The sequence below is a fragment of the Galeopterus variegatus genome, unplaced genomic scaffold (assembly GCF_000696425.1).
Source record: "Galeopterus variegatus unplaced genomic scaffold, G_variegatus-3.0.2 Scaffold6496, whole genome shotgun sequence".
Lineage (NCBI taxonomy): Eukaryota > Metazoa > Chordata > Mammalia > Dermoptera > Cynocephalidae > Galeopterus > Galeopterus variegatus.
This window is the reverse complement of record NW_007732607.1, coordinates 106756-129110: the sequence shown is the minus strand read 5'-3', so window position 1 is coordinate 129110 and position 22355 is coordinate 106756. Positions and strand designations below refer to the sequence as shown.

The 22355-nt window shown below is 40.1% G+C and overlaps 1 protein-coding gene across 1 annotated transcript in view; it reads right to left on the bottom strand.

Annotated features, from left to right (window-relative positions):
* Positions 1–14124: 14124 nt before the first annotated feature.
* CEP170 (centrosomal protein 170kDa) overlaps positions 14125–22355 on the bottom strand; it is a 103210-nt gene continuing 94979 nt past the window's right edge. The window contains exons 16-18 of the mRNA XM_008590953.1: positions 18196–18289; positions 17412–17463; positions 14125–15855 (exon numbers count right to left, since the gene is read on the bottom strand). Coding sequence (XP_008589175.1) covers positions 15566–15855; positions 17412–17463; positions 18196–18289 — 436 coding nt within the window. The 3' untranslated portion in view covers positions 14125–15565. The remainder of the gene's footprint in view (positions 15856–17411; positions 17464–18195; positions 18290–22355) is intronic.

Sequence of the window (22355 nt, the reverse complement as noted above, 5' to 3'; positions counted from 1 at the left end):
TGGTGTTGCTCCCACGCCTTGCTCAGCCAGAGAGCGGGAGCCGGTCCGTATGTGGGATCCGAACCCTCAGGCGGGACCGCCGCCGCGCTTCCCAAGCGGCGCACTATCCAGTGCACCACCGGGCCGGCCCCATAATGAATTGTTTTATAATCACCTTTCCGTGTATTTAGAAATCCTGCCAGAACTCTGTCGAATTCACCCACTACAAGTAGCTCAAGCTGCCTTTTAACGGGGAAGCCATACATTGGATAAAAAGACTTAAAAGAGAATTCAAACACACTAAATAATGCTGAAGAAAGATTCCATCTCTAGAGAGTTTCCCCCTCCGTAGCCAGGGCACGGGGAGAGAGGTGAGGTTATTTGCTGTCAGAAAGGAAGATGCTGGCGAACTGCAGAATGAGCCAGAACAGACTAGGTAGATAATGAACTTCAATCTAGGTTGCCTCAAAAGGATGATTTTCCAAGCATGAGCTCTTGAGGTTAGTTTAGTCTGAGGCAGAAAAGATCTCAGTGGTGAGAAAATAAAAGGTAACAATCTTTCCCGGGGGTGGCCCAGAGGTCATTTTCCCATAAGAGGAGATCAGGAAACAGCTTAATTAGCGCCTCAGAATGTTCCAGCGGTGCTAAAATCTGGGAAGACCAGTGGCCAGAGTTTGTCATGACGTAGTGGCAAAGGGACCCCCTTTGTGAGAGCCAGGCCAACTTTAAATAGTCTCCAGTGGGTGCAACCTAGAGCCATCCTTGATCTGGGGGAGGAACACAGCCTCTGGTAAAGGTAGGACCCGTGAAAACAGGCTCACAGTGCAGAACCACTGGCCACAGAAGGGGAAGGGACTCTCTAGGAGCAGGGACTCTAGGAAACACACAGCACGACCACCACGGTTAACTCCCTTAAGCCACTAGGGAGCACTGTAACCACGAGGGCTTCAAGTTCCACGTGTTGAGAAGGTAAGAAATCCATCACCCTGGGGCAAAGACCTATAACAGGTCATTCAAGGGTCATTGAGTTCACAAGAGATCCAAGGAACCTTGAGGAGTTTTCATGCACTGGACTGAAGAGGAGTTCTGCTTTCTATACTCCAAATTCTGAACATATATGCATTTTCAGTTTCTTATTTCCAGGGGATTCAGGGTTTCAGAAGTCTGCCCCCACTTCCTGTTTCCTGTAATAATTACAGACATACATTTTTCAGTCTTGCAATACTCCTCTGAAGCAATCAGGGAAGTGGGATTTTCAGAACACTCAATTTGAGGAAAGCAGCCTAGGGATGGACGGGTGCGGAAAATCATTGCATCATGGAACAGGCGCAGGTCATCAACCAACATCCATCAAGAAACACAGGCAGCCCACCTCTTAAGCACCATTATGGATTGGAGACCTGCACTTAAGATACGCTATGAGCTCTCTGCCTGTTGACATAATTGCCTTTGCCCAGAAAGGACTAATGGTTTCTCAGGACAAGGAAACTATACTAAGATGTGAGGTGCCTGTTTGTGGCTGATTGAAGGTTAATGAGGTTTTAGTGCCACTCGCCAAGTGTTAAATCACAAATGGGTAATTTCTAGGCATTAATGCTTGGATTTCACTTCAGTTCTCCAGGGAAAATGTGCAATTATAGACAGCCACAGCTTTTCACTGCTGAGACGAATCCCAGAGAGTTGCAAAATATGAGGACTAAGAATGTTCTTTTTTTTTCTGTCTCTCTGATTAAAACTTAAAACTGTGTTTGGCCCTTGATATTCTTATATTTGGCTGGTTAAAGAATGGCAAATGTTATGAATTATCAGTAGCAGTCTTCATCAACACCTAAGCAGAGCTCATAATTAGTCTTTTATTAGGCTTCCTAATGAATCTATGATGCAATTAATTCGCTAACATTGAAACTGTCTTCCTTCCCATTTTCTCAATTCTATACTCCAGCAAATATAAAAATTTGCTTTTGTCCCTGAATTCACTAACCATGGTAGATTGAACTATTGGCCTCCGTCATTCATCCCTCCCTGAATCCACACTTTTTACCATTAAAAGTGCAGCTCTTTCCACTAAAATGTAGACTTCCCCAACGCAGGATATTGGGCTTGGCCATGTAACATGCTTTGGCTGATGCAGTCAGGGGCAAAAGTGCTGATGTGCTCGTTCCGTGCAGAAACTTTAAGAGGCTACATGTGTTTTCTATTCTCCTCCTGGGCTTCCGTCATTGCCAAGAGAAGAACATGCCCTGGCTGCCCTGCTAGTCCAAGGAAGATAAGACACATGTGGAGCAGAGCTGCACCCAACCTGCAGCTTCCAGCCAGTCTCAGCTGAGCCAGGAGTACACCAGCCCTCTGCCAGCTGGCCCGAGCTCCTGAGCAAGACTATCATAGCTGTTTTAAGCTGCTGAATTTTGGGAGGGTTTATTAAGCAGCCGGAGCTAACTGATCGATTATTTATTAAACCTCTATTATATTCCAGACATGGGTTAGGAGCAGGGCATCCAGAGATATGCAAAACGTAAGTTCTCGCCTTCAGGGAAGGTCCAATCTCCCCTGGACTTGCTGTCATATCCTGATGAGACCCTTCTAACTGGGAGGAGGTACAGTCCCTGGCTTCCAGGCTCCAGCTTCAAGTGTTGCTGTATTTCATGAGTTCGGTAACATTAATCTAAATGGTGACTGCCCAGTGCCAATAGAGAAATCTAAGGAAAGGGTATGGGAACTCCTAGAAAGTCTGGGCTTCAGTCCAAACTATAGCAGCCACTTTTTCAAAGAATGTGTTTTTATTTACCAAACCAAAACTAAGTCACTGAAAGATCCCTTTAAATTTGTGTTCTCAAAAAACTTCGTAAGAATCACGATGGGATGTGAGGGCCTTTATTTTTTCGTAAATTCGGAAGCCTCAGGGATTCTGATTCAATCTGTCTGGGCTGGAGCACCTGAGTCTGTATTTTTGATGCCCACCCCTTTCTCCTTTGTCTCACAAAATTATAATGCTGTAAGCCTGCAGGACACTGTCTGAGAAACCCTGCTTAACCAGCAAGCTGCTTGGGATATTTGAGATGTAATTTAACATGAATTTACAGAAACCGAATGCTAGGTTTCTTATTGGCAGAGCTCTTTGGGAACTGCCTAAACTTCCACAAGCTTCTTGCTCCATTTCGCAGTATCTCACCTTGTTTCCTAATCCCTGCCCTTCGACCTGACCTATCTGGATTCTAGACATTGCTCGGCATTCAGACCCCTACCTGCTCCTTGCCCACTAACCCGTGTGGATCCCAGCACTGGCCTGATTATGTGAGCCAGATACACTTATCCATCTCTGTCAAGTTTCCAAGTCCTTCTGATTCCTTTATCCTCCACCCACATCTGTCCCACTTGCCTTTCTCTGTTCCCCTGACACTCAGGGCTGACACTCTGAGCTTTACGTGCATCGTGAACTACAGCCAGTGGGAGATCTGACCCCAGACTAGCCCCTTTGCTGTTATTGAGACTGGGCTGGCCTCTCACAGCTTCAACGTGTCTTAACACATCTTGTGGAGGAAGGGAGTTGGGAGAGACTGAAACTGGTTTCTATCTGTAAATAATGACCGGATGCCTGTGAATCTGCAAAACAGAGTCAAATGCGATCCCAGAAATGTCAACAGTCACAGTGCAGCAGGTGTGTTTACAATGCAGATCGAAATCATTTAGAATTATTGAAATGCAGTCCAGAATATGGAGCTGCTGGCTGTTTAATAGAAATCAATAAATAATTCCAGCACATAGTGAAATTAAAACCCTGTGTTGCCATCTGGAACTTGGTATTCCCATGCTGATTAGAAACCAGCTACCTGACCTAATTTTATTTCTCCCTTGCCTATTTTTTTTTTAAATTTCACAATATCCCAGAGCACAAAAGAATTTTCTTTAAAAAAGGCACATAAGGGGGCCGGCCTGGTGGCGCACTGCTACAGTGCGCTGCTTGGGAGCGCGGTGGCGCTCCCGCCGAGGGTTCGGATCCCACATACAGACCGGTTCCCGCTCACTGGCTGAGTGAGGTGCGGGCGCAACACCGAGGGTTGCAATTCCGTTGCCGGTCCCGGTCCGGTACGGGCGCGACACTGAGGGTTGTGATCTGTTGCCGGTCACGAAAAAAGACAAAAAGGAAAAAAAAAAAAAGGCACATAAGAGAGAATGAAGCTCGAGTATGGTCTGCGTATTTAGAGTTGCTGGTGGACATAGAACAGAAATTTGTTTTGTCTTGCTTTTCCAAATGGAATTCTCTACTGACCCCTCCAACCATGGGATTCTTCCCTTTTAGATGCTGCTTAGCATTAATTATCACTTAAGCTCAGTGCAATTTGGGGACAAATAAAAGGAGGTTATCAGTGACATCCTTCACCCAGTAAGTACACGGCTGAAATTCACATCCTGATCTATCTCTGCAACATCATCACGTTGCATGTAAATCCAATTGTGGTAAATCAAATGACAGTTTTAATGCAGTTGGAAAGGTTAACATTTAGAGGAATCCTATGACAATTTTTTTGTAAAACCAAAAATCTTAAAATAAATAAATGATAATTATCCTTTGTATACTGTGGTAAATACAAATTTCAGTTGATACACAGAACACTTTTCTGTGCCTCTGTCAATGTCTGCTCTAGCATGTGTATGTGGCTTTATTACCTCCGTGGCTGGTCTGTCGACTCTTCTTGATAATTGAATTCTATCAGCATCTATCTCATGCCATGAGCAAAGCAGGCACTTGTATCTGTTAAATGAGTCAATGTCTGGAGGGTACACTTTATTTTGTCTAACACAACAGACAGGGGACATGCACGTGTCTTTGTTACCAAGAGGTGACACCAGCTGAAAACATGAATCGGCTTTGAAAAGGGTGATGGATCCATTGATGGTGTTATCTAAAGGACATTGCCCTGAGTTTTTGAGGACAGCTAACATTTTCTCTTATAGAACCTCTGTATTAGATTGTTTCTGTTGTTTATAACAGAGTACATGAAATTGGGTACTTTGTAAGAAAACAAAATTTATTGCTTACAGTTTTGGAGGCTGGAAAGTCCACAGTGCAGGGAACACAATCGGTGAGGGTCTTGGTGGTGGCAACATTGACCTAGGGGTCTCACATGGCAGAAAATGGTGGAGCTGAGAGAGAGAGAGACCAACCACCTCATGCACTCTCCTTTTAAAGCCCTCAGAACCACACCCCTGACCGCCATTATTAATCCATTCACTAGGGCATGGTCCTACAATCTATGCATCTCTTCAAGACCCCACCTTTCAATTACCATAATAAGATTTCCCACCCTCAACAGTTACAGTGGGAATTAAGCTTCCAGTACATAAACCTTGGGGGACACAATGCAATCAATCCACAGTAACCTTCATCAGTGCCATTGTCATAAAAGGGATCTGATCATATGTAGACTGAGGCTGGGTGGGAAGGAGAGGAGGAGGGACAGCACGCTGACACAGCTGATGGTTTTGATACTGGACAGCGGGTTTTAGGTTCTTGGTCAAACCATGTAAGGACAATCTTTCATGGACCATGTGAAGTCCATGACATTGTGAGTTCAGTGAAAGAAAAGGAGGGAAATAGAATAAACCATCGGACTTTACTGTGAGGCGAAATTACCCGCTGAAGTGTGCACAGGTGGCCTCAAAAGTGAGCAGTGCCCTGTGGATTCTTAAGGGGAGGGTTTACATGTTGTTCTGGGAGGGGGGCTTTTCTCTGTCCTAACTAAGGGGAGGAATATTCAGCTGAGGGGGAGGATCTAGGGTAATTAAGGCCTAATAGGCCAATGCAAGGCTAATCAGCTTCCTGTCGTGCATCCCTGAGATTCTGAAGTTTCTGGTCTTGCTCAGTGGAGTCACTTTCCCCTTAAATTTTTCCTTTCTGGTCTAAGGTCACTGGTGGAAGGTCATCTGCACTTGTGCCCCTCCTTGTGCAAAGGTGCAGTGGTTTTTGTAATCTGCAAAGTTCCAGGTGTAGCGTGCTGACTGGTCGGGTGGTTAAGCTGTCATCAGCTCACGATGGGTCTATTAACCACCAGGAAAGGAGGTGGTTAATGCCAATGTAGTCTGAATATTTATAAGCAGCCTCTCTGGGGTGTGTCCCTACTCTGTCCTGCCTCAGTCTGGCCAGGCGGGCATGCGTCAATGGTGTTTGTAAACATCCCCTGTGCCAAACTAGAAGTCTGTGTGATACCTGATTTTGTTAAAAATCGTAGCACCAGGTTGAGAATTATGGATATGAGTAACTGTTAATGATCCCAAATGAAGCTGTTTTTCTTAAGCGAACGTATTCCTCTTTTGAAAATGACAGCATTTCGAAACCTCTTTGAGAATACAAAAACAAAAGAAACAGAATTAGTGGGTCTTTAATTTTATATTTTATTTTATTTTTATTTTTTTTATTTTTTTGTCTTTTTCCGTGTCCGGCAACAGATCGCAACCCTCAGTGTCGCCGCCATACCGGACCGGGACCAGCAACGGGATCGCAACCCTCGGCATCACCCCCGCGCCTCGCTCAGCCAGTGAGCGGGAACCGGTCTGCATGTGGGATCCGAACCCTCGGCGGGAGCGCCGCCGCGCTTCCCAAGCGGCGCACCATAGCAGTGTGCCACCGGGCCGGCCCTTTAATTTTATATTTTAAATAACCTCATTAACACAATTCATGCCTTCAGTATATATTTTGGACCAGCCCATAAATCATTCTCAATCTCTGCCCTAGTGAAGCTCACATCCTAGTCAGGAAGAGACTCAACTAAAACTTTACTTGGCTACTTTCCTTTCTCTGTCGTGACTCCTCCACTCTCAGTTTCTCCCAGGAGCATTTCCTTATTAAATTCCTTGCACGTGCACTCTAACCTCAAAGCGTGCTCTGGGCATATGAGTAGGAGATTTTTCAGGTAAAAGGTCTAGAGGCATGGAAGAACGCAGGATGGCAGACTGTGGCCAGGGCCTGGGCTGAGTTGGGGTGTGTGGATAAGACAAGAATAATAAGCAGAACCCAGTCGTGAAGAATTCTGTCAGCTGTGATGTGCAGGAGTTTGTGCTCTAGCCCACAAGCAATGGGGAGCCAAAGAGGTTTATAAGCAGGAGACAGAAGCAAGGAGTGATGAGTTCAGATCTAAGTGGTAGAAAGACAACCTTGGTCTCTGTTATGGACTGGATGGTTATGTCCCATCAAAATTCACATGTTGAAGCCCTAACCCCCCATGTGATGGTATTTGGAATTTGGACATGGGATCTTTGATTGGTAATGAGTATTACATGAGGTCTTGAGGGTGGGGCCATCCCGCGTTCTTCCATCCATGCTTCACTGTAAGTTTGATATTTGTTTTTGATTCAACTTTAGCAGAATTCATGTTGCTCTGATAGGGGATCTTTTCCAACTGGTGTCTTGTCCTTAGTGCCTCAAACTAGATCCTATTCAGACATGTTATGGGAAGTTAGTATGAGTTTATTTTGGTGCAAAAACATTTTGAAATCCATACATAGTTTTTTCATGATACACATTTTCCATGAACTTTTCAAAGACCCTCGTGTGTGTGTGTGTGTGTATGTGTGTGTGTGTGTATACACATATGTATGTTATAATTAACCTCTTTAAAGTGTACAATTGTTTTTGGTATATTTACACAGCTGTACAACCATCATCACAATCACTTTTAAACATTTTTATCAACCCAGAAACACTGTACCCTTTATTTTATTTTATTTTATTTTTTTCCCTTTTTTTTGTCTTTTTTCGTGTCCGGCAACGGATCGCAACCCTCAGTGTCGAGCCCGTACTGGACCGGGACTGGCAACGGGATCGCAACCCTCCGTGTTGCGGCCGCACCTCGCTCAGCCAGTGAGCGGGAACTGGTCTGTATGTGGGATCCGAACCCTCGGCGGGAGCGCCGCCATGCTCCCAAGTGGCGCACTGTAGCAGTGCACCACCGGGCTGGCCCCACACTGTACCCTTTAATCATAACACGCCAATCCTCCTACCCAACCCCCCACTCCCAGCCATAGGCAACCCGTGATCTACTTTCTCTGTATATAGATTTACTTATTCTGGACACTTCATATAAATGGAATTGTGCAGCATGTGTTCCTCTGTGGCTGGCTTCTTTCACTTAGCATAGTGTTTTCAAGGTTCATATGGGTTGGAGCATGAATCAATACTTCATTTCTTTTTATGGCTGAATAATATTCCATTGTATGGCTCATTTTCTCTTACATTGACTGTGCTTTTAAGGAGGGTTTTCTTGAGAAGCAAAATATGGAAAACTGTGAGGTCTGATGGGTTGGAACTTGCAGTTTCTCTCGAGGAGAGAGATACCTAACACTAATATCAGGTTCTGCATTTCCTAATCCACGAGCTCTAACATTTTTTGGTTTCTGGTTCTTTGTCTGAAATTTATATTTGCTTCCAGACAGGTTAGCAGAATCTGATTAAAAGTAAATCCCACTTGGGCCATTGGCCAGTTTTCCACTGTGACAGGCACAGCAGACTCTTCCATGAACACCGTGTCTGGAAAAACAGCATAAAAGGAATGTGTAGAAACCACTGTCCAAATGTTACAGTGTGATATGGTGGCCTGAGTTCTGGTCTGGGAGCGAGTGCTTAGAACAGTCAAAAGAAAATAAGGCAGTTTCGGGCCGGCCCGGTGGCTCACTGCTACAGTGCGCCGCTTGAGAGCGCGGCGGCGCTCCCGCCGAGGGTTCAGATCCCACATACAGACCGGTTCCCGCTCACTGGCTGAGTGAGGTGCGGGAGCAACACCGAGGGTTGCGATCCCGTTGCCGGTCCCGGTCCGGTACGGGCGCGACACTGAGGGTTGCGGTCCGTTGCCGGACACGAAAAAAGACAAAAAAAAAAAAAGAAAATAAGGCAGTTTCATCTCCTCCCTCTTGACCATTCTCAGCAAGCTGTGGATGAGTGAAGCTTGCTTCCCAGCTGCCTGCTCTCCCAATATTTGCCCTTTCACCTGCCAGCACTTGGTGTTTTCGGGGCTGTTGACCCCTCCTCCTTCAAATGAGGGAGCATCCTAACACCACGTAATTCCTAAGAAAGCAGTGATTCTGCAGGAAATCTACATTTTAGAGAGGAGCCCAGGAAAAGGGCCATATATGGCTTATAGATAGCCAGAATCTCTAATAGTGGGGCTCCCCGAAGTCTTTCCCTTCACACTAAGTGCATGATCTTGGTTCAGGAGCAATTGAAATTAGAATTCCACTTGCTCTTTCTTTATCCACCATCCGTCCAGCCATCCAACATTCACTCAACACCTATTTGGTCAATCTCTAAACTACCACTAAGGATAGGAGAGCAATCTGGGCTCAAAACTTTTTCACAAATTGTATTGAAATTATCTGCCTTCCTGGTAGACTTTGAATCTCCACTTCCTTAAGGGTAAGGACTATATACGTTCTCAGATGATCATACAAATACTTGAAAACTAAATGAACAAATGTATGTGCAATACCCAGCACAGTGCCTGTCTCCGTCAGTGGTGCACATGAGGAAGCCTCACTGGGAACCAGGGATCTCTCCAATGTGGTAACAGACCACAGAACCCAAGCTTTTGTCATAGCTTATCAGAGCACTTTATTATTACAGCTGTCAGGAGCTAAATGAAAAGGAATTCAGTTCAAAGGGAATTCAGATGTCCTTTTGCAATGGCCATTGTTATTGCCCTATGAAAGCCAACTTCCTTCCTTAAAGTCAGCTTTATTGGGCTGCTTAGTTCCAGAACTGACCCCAGAGTGGGAGGCAACACATTTGGAGAGGTGACAGTGACACTTCCTATTAAAAAGACGCTTGGAGAGCTAAGAATCAGTGTAGGAAGGCAGGAAAGAGAGGTGAAGTACCCCAAAAAAGCAGCTTGAGGAAATTACATGCATCTGTTAGGGAAATATCCATGTCTTTTTTAGATCTACTTTACTGAGAAATAATATACATATACTAAAAATCACCACTTTAAGTGTACAGTCTGATGTTTCATCAAATGTATTCTCTCCTGTGATTACCACCAAGCCCTTGAATCTTTCTTGTGCCTTTTTTTTTCCGTCAATTTCCTCTTCCCCACACTCCCCGCACCCAAGCCCTGTTTTATTCTCGGTCACCATAGATGTTTTGCCTTTTCTAGAATTTCACATAAATCAGATGATAAAGCATGTACTCTTTTGTGACTTCTTTAGCTCAGCATGTTTTTGAAATTGATCCATGTTACTATTGCATGCCAATAGCTTGTTTCTTTCTATTGCTGAATAGAATCCCTTTATGAATGTACTTATCACTTTTTATCTAATTCACATGTTGGTGAACATTGGTATGTTTCCAGTTTCTGGCTATTACAAATACAGCTTCTATAAGCATTGCGTACAAGTGTTTCTGTGGACATATTTCATTTCTCTTGGATAAATGCCTAGGAGTGGAATGGCTGGGTTGTATGGTAGGTATACATTTAACTTTTTCAGAAATTTCTAGTTTTCCAGAGTGGTTCTGTCATTTTTTCCTGTGCTTTCTTTCCTGCTGTTCACATTATGAAGTATTATGGGGTAATTAAAAATTGAGGGTAAGTTAATATTTGTTTCTCTTGAAGGGAAGATTTTGGGATACAACCATGGTTGTAGACTAGTAATGGAAAGCAGACGTGGCTTAGTTCACATCTCCACATGCTGGATGTAACAGATGTTGGAAAGGAGCTGAAAGTTTTGGCTGTGAAAGGCTTCTTTTCTCCACTTAGGAAACACTATTGGAAAATCAAGTGGAATGTGGGCAAGGCCAGAGCTCCAGAGAGTTGGGCACAGAAACTAGAATGGAAAGAGACCCGTGTGTTCATTTCTTTCATTTCAAATTTGGTGAAACTTGAAGGAAAATCCAACTGCCCCTACCCTCATTCATTATTGCAAATTGGCATAGGAAGCTTCCTTCATTTATTTATTTTCTCTACAAGTGTCAGGTGAAGACCATGCTGCTTTCTCTTAGCAGGAAATAGGAGCTTTTGCTGCACTTCAACCACTGTTTGTCCTGAGAAATCTGCAGGGTCACACTCTGTTGGCTGAAGGGGCATTTCCCTTTCCCTGTCTTAATATGCCTTGCTCAGAGACAAGTATTGTAAAAATGGCTTGGGACGCAGCTCGTTGGTCATAGTCTTGGAATGGTATCATCTTTTTAAAACAAGACAAGTGTACAGCCAGCTCACAAACTGATATCATTCTTAACAGCATTCTCCCTGAAGCACTCAACATCCAGATTAGGAGATAGCTCTCTTTCAAGGCATGTGTTCTATAGAAGGAAGACATTCCTAACTTTTGGTCATTACTTGTTACCACTACAGAAATGGCAGGATCCCCAGCTCAAGAATCTCTATGCAAAACCGGGGGAAAGACCCAATGACTTCTTTGGGTCTGTGGTCACTGTCCTGAGACAAAGCAGTGAAGAGTGGGTACAGGTCACTGGACTGTCCAAACTCTACCAGTTGTCTGCTGGGTGAGAGTCAGGAGAGGATAGGTACAAAGAATTTTTATTTCCAAGTCAAACAGATCATGATTAAATCCCACCAGGGCTGCTAAATAAGTTCCTTAACCTCAGAAAGCCCTCGGTTCTTTTATCTCTAACATCTAAATAATAAAAGCTTGTTTATCATAGAACTGTTGAGGATTAAAAGAGATAATACATGTAACGCATGTAATACACTGCCTAGCAAAAAATAACCCCCCACTCCTCACAGTATTTATAGATATGCCTCAATTACCTCAACTATGGATGAGGCAGGTGACCTACATGATGTCTAACATTTCTAGATCTAATATACCGTATCTCGAAATTTTTCATCCTTTAAGGCTAGGCCTTGTTATAGTAGTAGTAATAAAGTTATAGTGGTAAAAATAACTCTATAAAGATTTCAATTAACAAATATTTGTTGTATGTGGAGAATATTGACTAAGAAGTTATTAATGGGATAGAAATAAAACGCATGTATTTCACAGGACCAAAGTCCTTCGCATAGAAGGCCAAAGCCTGTAGTTTAGAGGACCAAAGTCCTCAGCATAGAAGGCCAAAGCCTGTAGTTTAGAGGACCAAAGTCCTGTAGTTTAGGAATCCAAAGCCTCTAGTTTAGGGGGCCAAAGCCCAACTCTTTAGGAAAACACACAGAAATGCTAAGATAAAGAAAGACCAGAAAACTTTCACAGGACTAAAGTGAAGAGCTTTGGTGATTATCTCATTGTTTCTTTTTGTATGTCACATAGCTTAGCTTTATGACTCCTTTTGATGGTAAACTGCTTGAACTATTTTAAGTTACACCTGCTTTAATGAAGATTGTCACATAGCCAGTTTATGTTTTCACTATGCCTGATTAACCACCTGTTTTTCTTCTGTAACTCTGTCTTTATAATAAAAACTGAAGCAAAAACTGATTCGCATTTTAAGTTACACCTGCTTTAATGAAGATTGTCACATAGCCAGTTTATGTTTTCACTATGACTGATTAACCACCTGTTTTTCTTCTGTAACTCTGTCTTTATAATAAAAACTGAAGCAAAAACTGATTCGGGTCTGTGCCTGGGCTCTCCTCTCTTGAAGGTTTCCCTTGGTGCAGTCCCTTCGGGCTTCTCGCTGCTCTGAATATGTGGGCTCTGAGTAATCTTTTGCATTTCCATCATTTGTGAGAGGCGACAGTTGTACACTGCAGCATGTGAAAGAATACTAAAAAGACTACTAAACATTCAACAAAAAATCAGTTCCACGTGGTAAAAAGCTGTGCTAGACAGCGGAGCTGGCATACAGCTTTTCCTTATGGTCAAGATCCAGGAAAAGCAGCGATATTCTTCAACATCCACAGGGATCTTGAAGAATGAAGGGCTGTGAATAAAGAGGAAGGTAGGTAGGAAGATAAAAGAATACAGAAGGATGGAAAAGCTTAAGATGGTCAAGAAACAAGTAAATGGTGGTAGAGACTGTCTTGGGGTACAGATATTCATAAAAAAGGAGCCAGATTATAGAAAGTCTCAAAAAGTCAAGCTGTGACACTTAGAATGTTGAATAGTCATATGGAGACATTCAAGATTCTAGAGGTTTAATGGTAATGCAAAACAAATGAGTCCAAATTGATAGTTCTCAAATTTAAGATGTCCAAAATATTTCAAATCTCTACTTTCTTCCCCAGATGTATCACTCCCATAAAGCTTTCTGATGATCCAAGGCCCACTAAAAATAAAGACCTTGCATGTGCACATTAGAGTATTAAGCTAACTGAATTATATTTACTATAATTTGCTAAGAAAATATTTTTTACTTTACATAATCAAAATAATATGGGGTTTCACAATGGTCACATGAGTATTAATTAAAACTGGAGATCTTTCTTTGGCTAAGCCCTGGAAAATGGTTTATAAATAGTTGTTTGGCAAATTGATGAAGTATTAGCAAGACAGATGATAGAAGAAAAATATATATACAGTCATTGTATAAAGTTCCAGAAACACTTTATTTAAAAATGGAATTGTAAATGCATAACAAAATAACATAAGTAATAAATGTAACAAAAATAAATAAGGAGAATAATGTATTCATACAAAATAAAAACAACATAGTAAAAGGCCAAATGTTTGCAATTGAACAAAACTGTGTAAACACTTAAACAATAATGTAAATAGATTCTAATGCTTTCCTAAACTCCTTACCTTTTAATTTGATGTGGATATAATCAGTACCCAAACATTAAATAAAAGAGGGAACAATGGTGATTATTTTGTCCAACTGTTTCTTCAAATGGACTGACCCTGTTTTCATGTCTCACTTACTCCTTCAAAGTGTTTTTCCATTCATGTTTTTTAAAACCTTTTTTCAGTCTTCCTTTACTAGGCAGAATGGGGACTTTAGCTTTATAAGAAGAATAGTTCGTTTACTGGATTTTTTGAATTTAAAGAAAAATATGAGAACCATTATACAACAGACTTGTGTTTTTACATCTCTACAAAGTTTTGAAGTGTACCGAATTACCTTGTTTCTTAAAACAAATGTAGCATAGGATTATTGCTGAAAAGTTGCAAAAGTTGCAGTTTAAGCTTTATAGACTGATGACCCACGGCCTTGGTGTTATCAGCACCGCACTCTACCGAGTGAGCCACGGGCCGGCCCATCTACAAAGTTTTGAAGTGTACCGAATTACCTTGTTTCTTAAAACAAATGTAGCATAGGATTATTGCTGAAAAGTTGCAAAAGTTGCAGTTTAAGCTTTATAGACTGATGGGGTCAAGGGGAAAATCCAGGTCTGCTAATAATATTTAACCGAATTAAGATTCACCCAAATTATAGTGTTCTGGAAACACAAAGATAATTATTTTCTTTTTAAACTTATCCAAATGTGAACTTACTGGAAAGAGAAAAAACAAGTTTATAGAAGATATTTTTAACAGGCTGCCTGTTTAGTAGCATAGGACTAAAGCCTTTGTCGTCAACCTCTTTCAGGGTCCTTATAAATGTGTCAGACTGAGACAGGGTTTACTACTGAGTCCTACAGGGAAACATACAAAAGCAATTCAATGCTTGGGAGTGAAACTATCAACTAATCTTATGACTACTGGTTCTCCAACTCTCCTAATGAAGAAAATTTTAACCTCATGATCATTTCAAGGGAAATTTTTTTCAACTGTCACATATAAACTTGGTAACACAGGACCAATATACATGTTCTTAGTTTTAAAAATATACTCCACATAAACTATCTGTCTAGTTTAATCTTTCTAGTTATCGTTTCACCTAAAATGAGAGACAAAATCTTATTTTCCTTAAAAAAAAATTTGAAAGAAAGTGCCAAATGGATCTTTTTGAAAGTGGAGTAAAACACCGTGGGGTTAAAACAAATACAGTATTATCAATCTCCTATGTACAAAAAAGACAGTTAGTCCTTATTGATATACAGATAAGTCCACCTACCACTCCCAGCAAATCTTAGTGCAAACATAATAATTAATCTCCATAAACCCCAAGACAATTTGTGTACCAACAAAGTTATATAAATCACATCTATGCTGGAAAATTTTAGGACACAGAATAACTGTTTTGAAAGGTCTGCTTTACTGTGGAGAGTAATATGTCATCGTAACCAATGGTAACGAATACTAATATAAATCCTATTATTAAGAAGCAAATAGAATGGTTTAACAAATCTGTACAGATGAAGAAGTCCATTTCAGGGAGCAGCTTGGCACAGGAGACATGGGGATTCAGAAATGTTGGGTATTTAGTTTGCTTGTAGGTCACAGCATGGCTTAAAAAAAAAACAAAGATCTATGAAGGGAAAAGATACAGTGATATAATTCAATTTGAAAATCATAAAACCACAAAAGGTGAAACTGCCACAATCTGCTTTTTCCTATGTGTGCTTCAAGTGGTTATCTAAATGGTCTGAAATAACTGATATGACACTTCATTATAGGTAGGAAAATAAATAAATAAAATTAAGAAGACAGGGATAACAAGATTGTAGTTGACCAAGCTGTCTTGTTTTGGATAAGTCAACACTATGCTGCTTCTAATATTCCTAGTCATTCCACAGGTAATTATTTTTTAACAATCAAGAGAAAGTCATTCATGTACTGTAACATCTTCCTCTTCCCCATCAGGGTTGAACCTATTGAAATGGATACTGAAATCAGCCTCAGATTCGGCATTCTCAAATTCAGCTGAGACCGAGATAACAGCAGGATGAAGAACCCTAGCTTCTGGTTGGCCGAGTGTCGGTGTCTGACCCGGGCTGCTGTGGTTATTCACAGGACTGGACTTCTGTTTGGGTGGAGATGGCAACATAGCACTGGGAAATCCCATGTTGTTTAGAGCCTCCAAAGTTCCATCTGGATCAATCATAGCATTGATTGCTGAAGGAAAAAAAAAAAAGGAGTTAGGGGAAAAGTATATAATTCTAGATGCACTCAAATAAGAATATTAACATTGTTTATGATTTACATAATATTTCAACTATCGGAGTGCATGTGATCTTCAATGTGCCTAATCCTTCTAATACTGTATTTAAGTGCCCACTTTTAATAATTCTGTGGATGATCTATATTGTGAATTATATAGACCTGAATGCTTTCTCTGGGTCCCTTGATGAAATCCCCTTATGGGTATTTCTGAGACTGTTATAAGACTGGTATTTGGAGATCTGGAATTCAAGAAAGATCTTTTTGAAATCTGTTTTGATTATTGTGAGAGGACAGCAAAAATATAAACACTCCTAGCTCTACTGATCACTCAGAGAATTGAGGTTTAGTTGCTAAGAGGAGGTTCAGAGTAACCTGTCAGCATACTTTGAATGGTACCACAGCATGCTGGTGTTCACCCTCGTGAGAGTGCTAGGATATCAGCTTTATGTACTACTGAGTCACAAGGGTCCCCTCACAGCCTAGATGCTAATATCCCAGGGCAGCCCCAGCAAGCCAAACAGAACTTGCCACCTCCATGACAGGGCCCATAATAAGATGTGCTTTTAATCCAAAAGATCTTTGGGTAGCCACAGGAAGTTCTCAGGCAGGATTCTCAACTCGGCATTGGGCAGAGAAGAGAGCCGGGAGAAGGAAGTACCACAAATATAACAATCACTTAGGAGGCCCTTTAAAAAGTACCCACCATTCTACCAGATAACAATCGCTGTGTTAGCAAGCCACTTTTACTCCTGGGGGTGTATCACAACCCTTCGGTGTGTTGGGGCTGAATAAAGGTTAAGAATCACTAAGGTAGAACCCACATATTAGGAATATAATTATTCAGTCAAAAAAAGACTGAGTAGAATTAGCAGTTGACTCTGGAACCTGCTTGTTACAACACTGGGGACTTCTAGGTCAAGACATACACTGGCATTAAAAAGTGATCTAGGTCTGACATGAATCAAAACAATGTCCCTGTCAAAATTGAGGAGACAGTCACTTTCATTTTCTTCTCTCCTCCACTTTTCAGTCCCTGTGGCCAGTGTGCACTCATTCCTTGAACTATTATTTGTATTAGAATATAAATCTACTAGAGGTTATACCACCAAAATAATTTAAGAATTATCAAATCAAATAAATAATGCTAATTACCAATAAGCATTTTCAATTATATACACACAATTTAATATATTATTATAAATATTTTATATATTATTATTTATACATAATATATATAATAGTGTGACTAATTTATAACATCCAGCCTATTGTCAAATCTAAGCACTAAAATATGGCCAAGATTTAACTTCATTATATTTTTAATATTTTTGTATTGAGTTTTAAAACTTCCTTTTTATGAGTAATTTGGATATGTAGAACTCCGTATTTTTATACATGGCATTACATTTAATTATCATGTCCCAATAATAAGGACATTTTAAAATACCACTTAAAATGCACTTGCCCTAAATTGTTAGCTCTTTATACCTAATTCATAGTACATTTACCTTGTAGCTGCTTTTCAACTCTTTTCAGCTCCTGTAAAATAGAAGAAATCTCCTACAGGGAAAGCAATAACAAAAATTAGCTTACTTTAACTAAAACATTCTCATTTGACAAGCAATGAATCTCACCGTCATTTTATCTGGAACACAACATTATCCACATGTTACTACATTAGTAGCAACAAGACATGAAACAATTATGATATTTAGTAAACAGGATTCAAATTTCAAATCTTTAATAATGAAACAGAATTTTTTTTTCAGTGAGATAATGATAGTGGAAGATAAAAAAATTCAAGGAAATTTACTACTGTGTAAGTAAAGATTTTGAAAAATTTGTACTTGATCAACCTTGCAACAAATTTGTAAAAGCGCCTAAGGATTTTCTTTGGAAAATATATAAACTGCAACCTCAATGTTAGAATCACACTCTGAGCAATGAAAATCTGTATAAATTCTTTAAAAAAGGAGACAAGTATTGTATTATGTAAGTAAACGGAAACATCTCATGTTAACTTGATATTTAAGTTTAGTTCTTATTTTGAAATTGCATTATTTCTAATGAATAATTATTATAAGAACAAAACTGCGTAATAGTAAGAAACACAAAAAGTTCCTTCTTCACACCTCTTCAACTTCAAAACAACATTTTAAACCCGTCTCATGGTTAGCTGACAGAATAAAATTTCCTACCAATAAATAAACAAATGGCTAAAAATAAGTATCTTTCCCTTAAAATAAAACTCTGCTATTAAAATGTTTTAATTTTCAAGAAAAATTATCCTACCATGCTTGAGGTTTTCACAATAGGGACTTCACTTTCAGCTCTTAACTTGCTTTCTATTTCGTCCCAATTCCGATCTTTGTCTTTAAATAATATTCTATAAATCAAAACATAAACACTTTATTTTTCATATTTTAAAAACCTATCACATTTTTGTTAATGATACCATAAACAGTACCTCTTTTCAAAGCTACACAAGAAGAAAAAAAACAACGAAGGCATAAACTGAGAACTAAATACTGAGGCAAGAGTGCTAATTAATTCATATTATACGAGAGATGTGTATTTAAAAAATAACTGACTTAATAGTTATTAATACATGCATAAACCCTTTAATGTTTATTTCATCTTTTGTTGAAAACCAAATATAAAACAAATGTAGATGATGATATAGTTCCAAAATTTGATCTAATATTTGTAACTAATAACATAACTGCTGCTTATAAAGAAAACGCAACTTTGATCAGAAAGAATATATGCACTATCGGCATAAGTAAGATGAAATTAAGATGAAAATAGGTTGAATTAAGTATGAAAAATGTGTCTGTTAAGACCTCTGTATATAGGAGTAGGCATCTTATTGATCAAATTGTGAATATTATTTTAAAGACTGAAAACTGGAGTATTTATTGTGCTTTTCTTTAAAAATCTTAATTTATGTTAGTATATTTGTACACAGCATATTAAGTTATGACACTATCCTTTTGATAAAAAAATTACTAATAAAGATAATTATCCTATATCAAAAACCAAATTCAAATACCTTATAAAGTACCATGAAACTTTGCTTTATACTTCTCTCCCCAATACTTTGGAATCTATGAGACGTGATCTAGCAGTTTTAGAAAGATGTAAATACTAGCCACCTTTTTGGTTTCTTTTTAAATTTCTTCACTGAATCTGAAAATCTAGTTTAACTACCTTCTATAAACATCAGCACTGTACAATATTAAGTAAATTATTACTACTGGAAGCCGACTTGTATTTAAGTGGTGAACTAAATTAATATTCTTATTGGTATTTCTTCTCAAGTCAATATGCCAGGTTCACCTTATTAAAAACATGAAATTCATAAACATCAAGTCAAGTCTGGAACATTCGTAATTACACATAACCATGCTTAAGAAGGAAATAATGGGTCTAGAATCTGGTATTAAGAATATTCTTCTGGGCCAGCCCGGTGGCGCACTGGATAGTGCGCCGCTTGGGAAGCGCGGCGGCGCTCCCGCCTGAGGGTTCGGATCCCACATACAGACCGGTTCCCGCTCACTGGCTGAGCGAGGCGCGGGAGCAACACCGAGGGTTGCGATCCCGTTGCCGGTCCCCGGTCCGGTACGGGGGCAACACTGAGGGTTGCGATCTGTTGCCGGACACGGAAAAAGACAAAAAAAAAAAAAAGAATATTCTTCTAACCTACTATTAAATTTTCTAAACTCTAAAGACAAAACATCCTTGCCAACCATCTTTCTAAGAGCTGTTATCCTAATGACTATGATATTAAAGCGTAAGTAAATTATTATATTCTTATAAAAGAGTCTGTATAGCATTAGGACTGGTGGGAAGTAAGAAAATAATGACTATTTCAAGAACAAACTTTGAACTATAATTGATTTGTACAACAGAGGAAGACTGTGCGTTTAGACACACAGCGCTAAAAATTCAGTGAATTCTGCCAGAGGATGGTTACTGAATATAGTATTTGTGCTCCTAAAACTGTTAAACCTTAGACACTTCATCTGTGGTATAATGACTAAAATTCCTGACTCACCTAAAAAATGTCCCACTGAAAGGATAAAAAGCCTATTTTAAAAGACAATTTGGGGCCGGCCCGGTGGCGCACTGGATAGTGCGCCGCTTGGGAAGCGCGGCGGCGCTCCCGCCCGAGGGTTCGGATCCCACATACAGACCAGTTCCCGCTCACTGGCTGAGCGAGGCGCGGGGGCAACACTGAGGGTTGCGATCCGTTGCCGGACACGGAAAAAGACAAAAAAAAAAAAAGATAATTTGTAAATATTACGGTACAGATTTAAGAAGTCAAACATCATTTCGGCTTTATGAAATGAACTCTAATACAATATTTAAATACTAAGGAAGCAGAAAACCAGATCAAGAAATTATTTTAGACCAGGATATAACAGTCAGAACTTAACTGTTTTTGTTCAAAGGTCATAATAAATTTTCCAGAAAAAATTATAGCTTTTAAAATGATCTCCAGTTTACATTATGGATTCAAAAGAGTAGTTAGGTTAAACTTCAGCATGAAAGCACATTAAATTCCAAAGCTTATTATATTCAATAATTTAACTATCAAGCTAAAAATCCTTTTGATAGAGCCATAGGTTTAAAATTTTAAAAAGTCTTAGGCTCACATTCTAAGTCTTCCACAATCTATTCTCTAGCACTGTCCCTCAACACATGTAAACCGGGGGTTGCAAACCGATATTCTATCAATGCAGGGCCATATTACACAACTTGAAGGGGTCACTTTCACATGTAATACAATGAGAATGCTGGAAAACAGGAGTTCTTATATAAATGTTTTTAGATTGAATCTATAGAAGTATTCAAACAATTTAAATATGCGTGCCTTTAGACTGACCCTGGTAGGCATTTAAGTTCGTAACTCCTGGCACAAAATTTAAAGACCAGTTATTCCCCAAACTACCCAGGCACTTTCCATGCAGAAAGCCCAGGCCCCTACCTCTGAGATTTAGTTATCAAAAGTCATGTCTACCTCAGAATATTTTCTCCACAAAGCCTTCCCTCATCATCCCAGGTGAAAGTGATCCTTTTGCCTCTACCTCTAACTGGGGACGAACCTATCATATGCTGTCTTGTACGACAGTTAACTGTAAATGTGCCATGTAGATTGTAAACTCCATAGAAATGATGATTATCCTTCTTATTGTCTTCCATAAAGCCTGCCACAGTGTTCACACAGAGTAAAACCGAGTGCTCAAACTGAAGGCAATTCAACTACATTGAGTATTCTATAGTTAAATACAACTTGATTGAGGCATTTTTATACATCTATTTTTTTAACTTTCTAAATTCTGTCAAATTTTCTGAGATAGTAAAGTCGCTCAGTCAATCAGTTAATCAATCAATGTGCTCTCTGGTTCTAGTTTTAGTTAAATGTTAAAGCTGCAAAAAATATTTTTCTTTGCGGGAGACTAGGGATGAGTTCAGTGCAGACTGTGAGAAAGATGCTCAGTGGTAAGGAACAGTCAACAAGAAGATGGGTACAAAGCACGTAGTCTATGAAAATCTGTCAAATGAATGACTGAATGGATAAGAATCCAGTTATTGCGGAAAAGGAAGCTGTGTTTTAGTAGATGGGATGAAATAACACGGTTTAGACATTTATAGGTAAGGCAAGCCACATGACCATACAATGAGACCCTCATGATATTTTTACGGCTAACATTGGTGTATCAAGAGGACCCATATTTGATATATTAGCTTTCCATGGCTTTTTATGATAAAGTCCAAGCTCCTTAACAAGTTCTGCCTAAACTGATCTGTCCTAACCTCTCCCGTGTCACCTCTCACCATCCCATAACCCTCACACTTCATTCAGTTTTTGACTAACTCCTCTCCCATCCTTCAGGACTTAAACTTCATGGCAATTTCTCTAAGAACCTTTCTCTGAATTTCCCCAAGTGTCCTTGCTATGGGCTCCCCCAGTATCACATCCTATGTTTTCCTTTTTATACTTATCCCTTTGAACTGTTACCTGTTAACTGCCTACCTTCTGCACTCAATTGTGAAGGCATTGAAAATGCTGGGCAAATTACAGTCAAAATCAATTGATGAATGAATCTAGAGACTATTCCTATATAAAATTATTTTAATCAATGCTTTTTCATTTATTTATTCCTTTGGTTGATAATCTTTCCACAATGCTCAAGTTTTAGAAAATAACTTTAGTGGGGCCGCCCGGTGGCGCACTGCTACAGTGCGCCGCTTGGGAGCGTGGTGGCGCTCCCGCCGAGGGTTCGGATCCCACATACAGACCAGCCGCTCACTGGCTGAGTGAGGTGCGGGTGCAACACCGAGGGTTGCGATCCCGTTGCCGGTCCCGGTCCGGTACGGGCGCGACACTGAGGGTTGCGATCCGTTGCCGGTCACAAAAAAAGACAAAAAAAAGGGGGGGGGCGGGG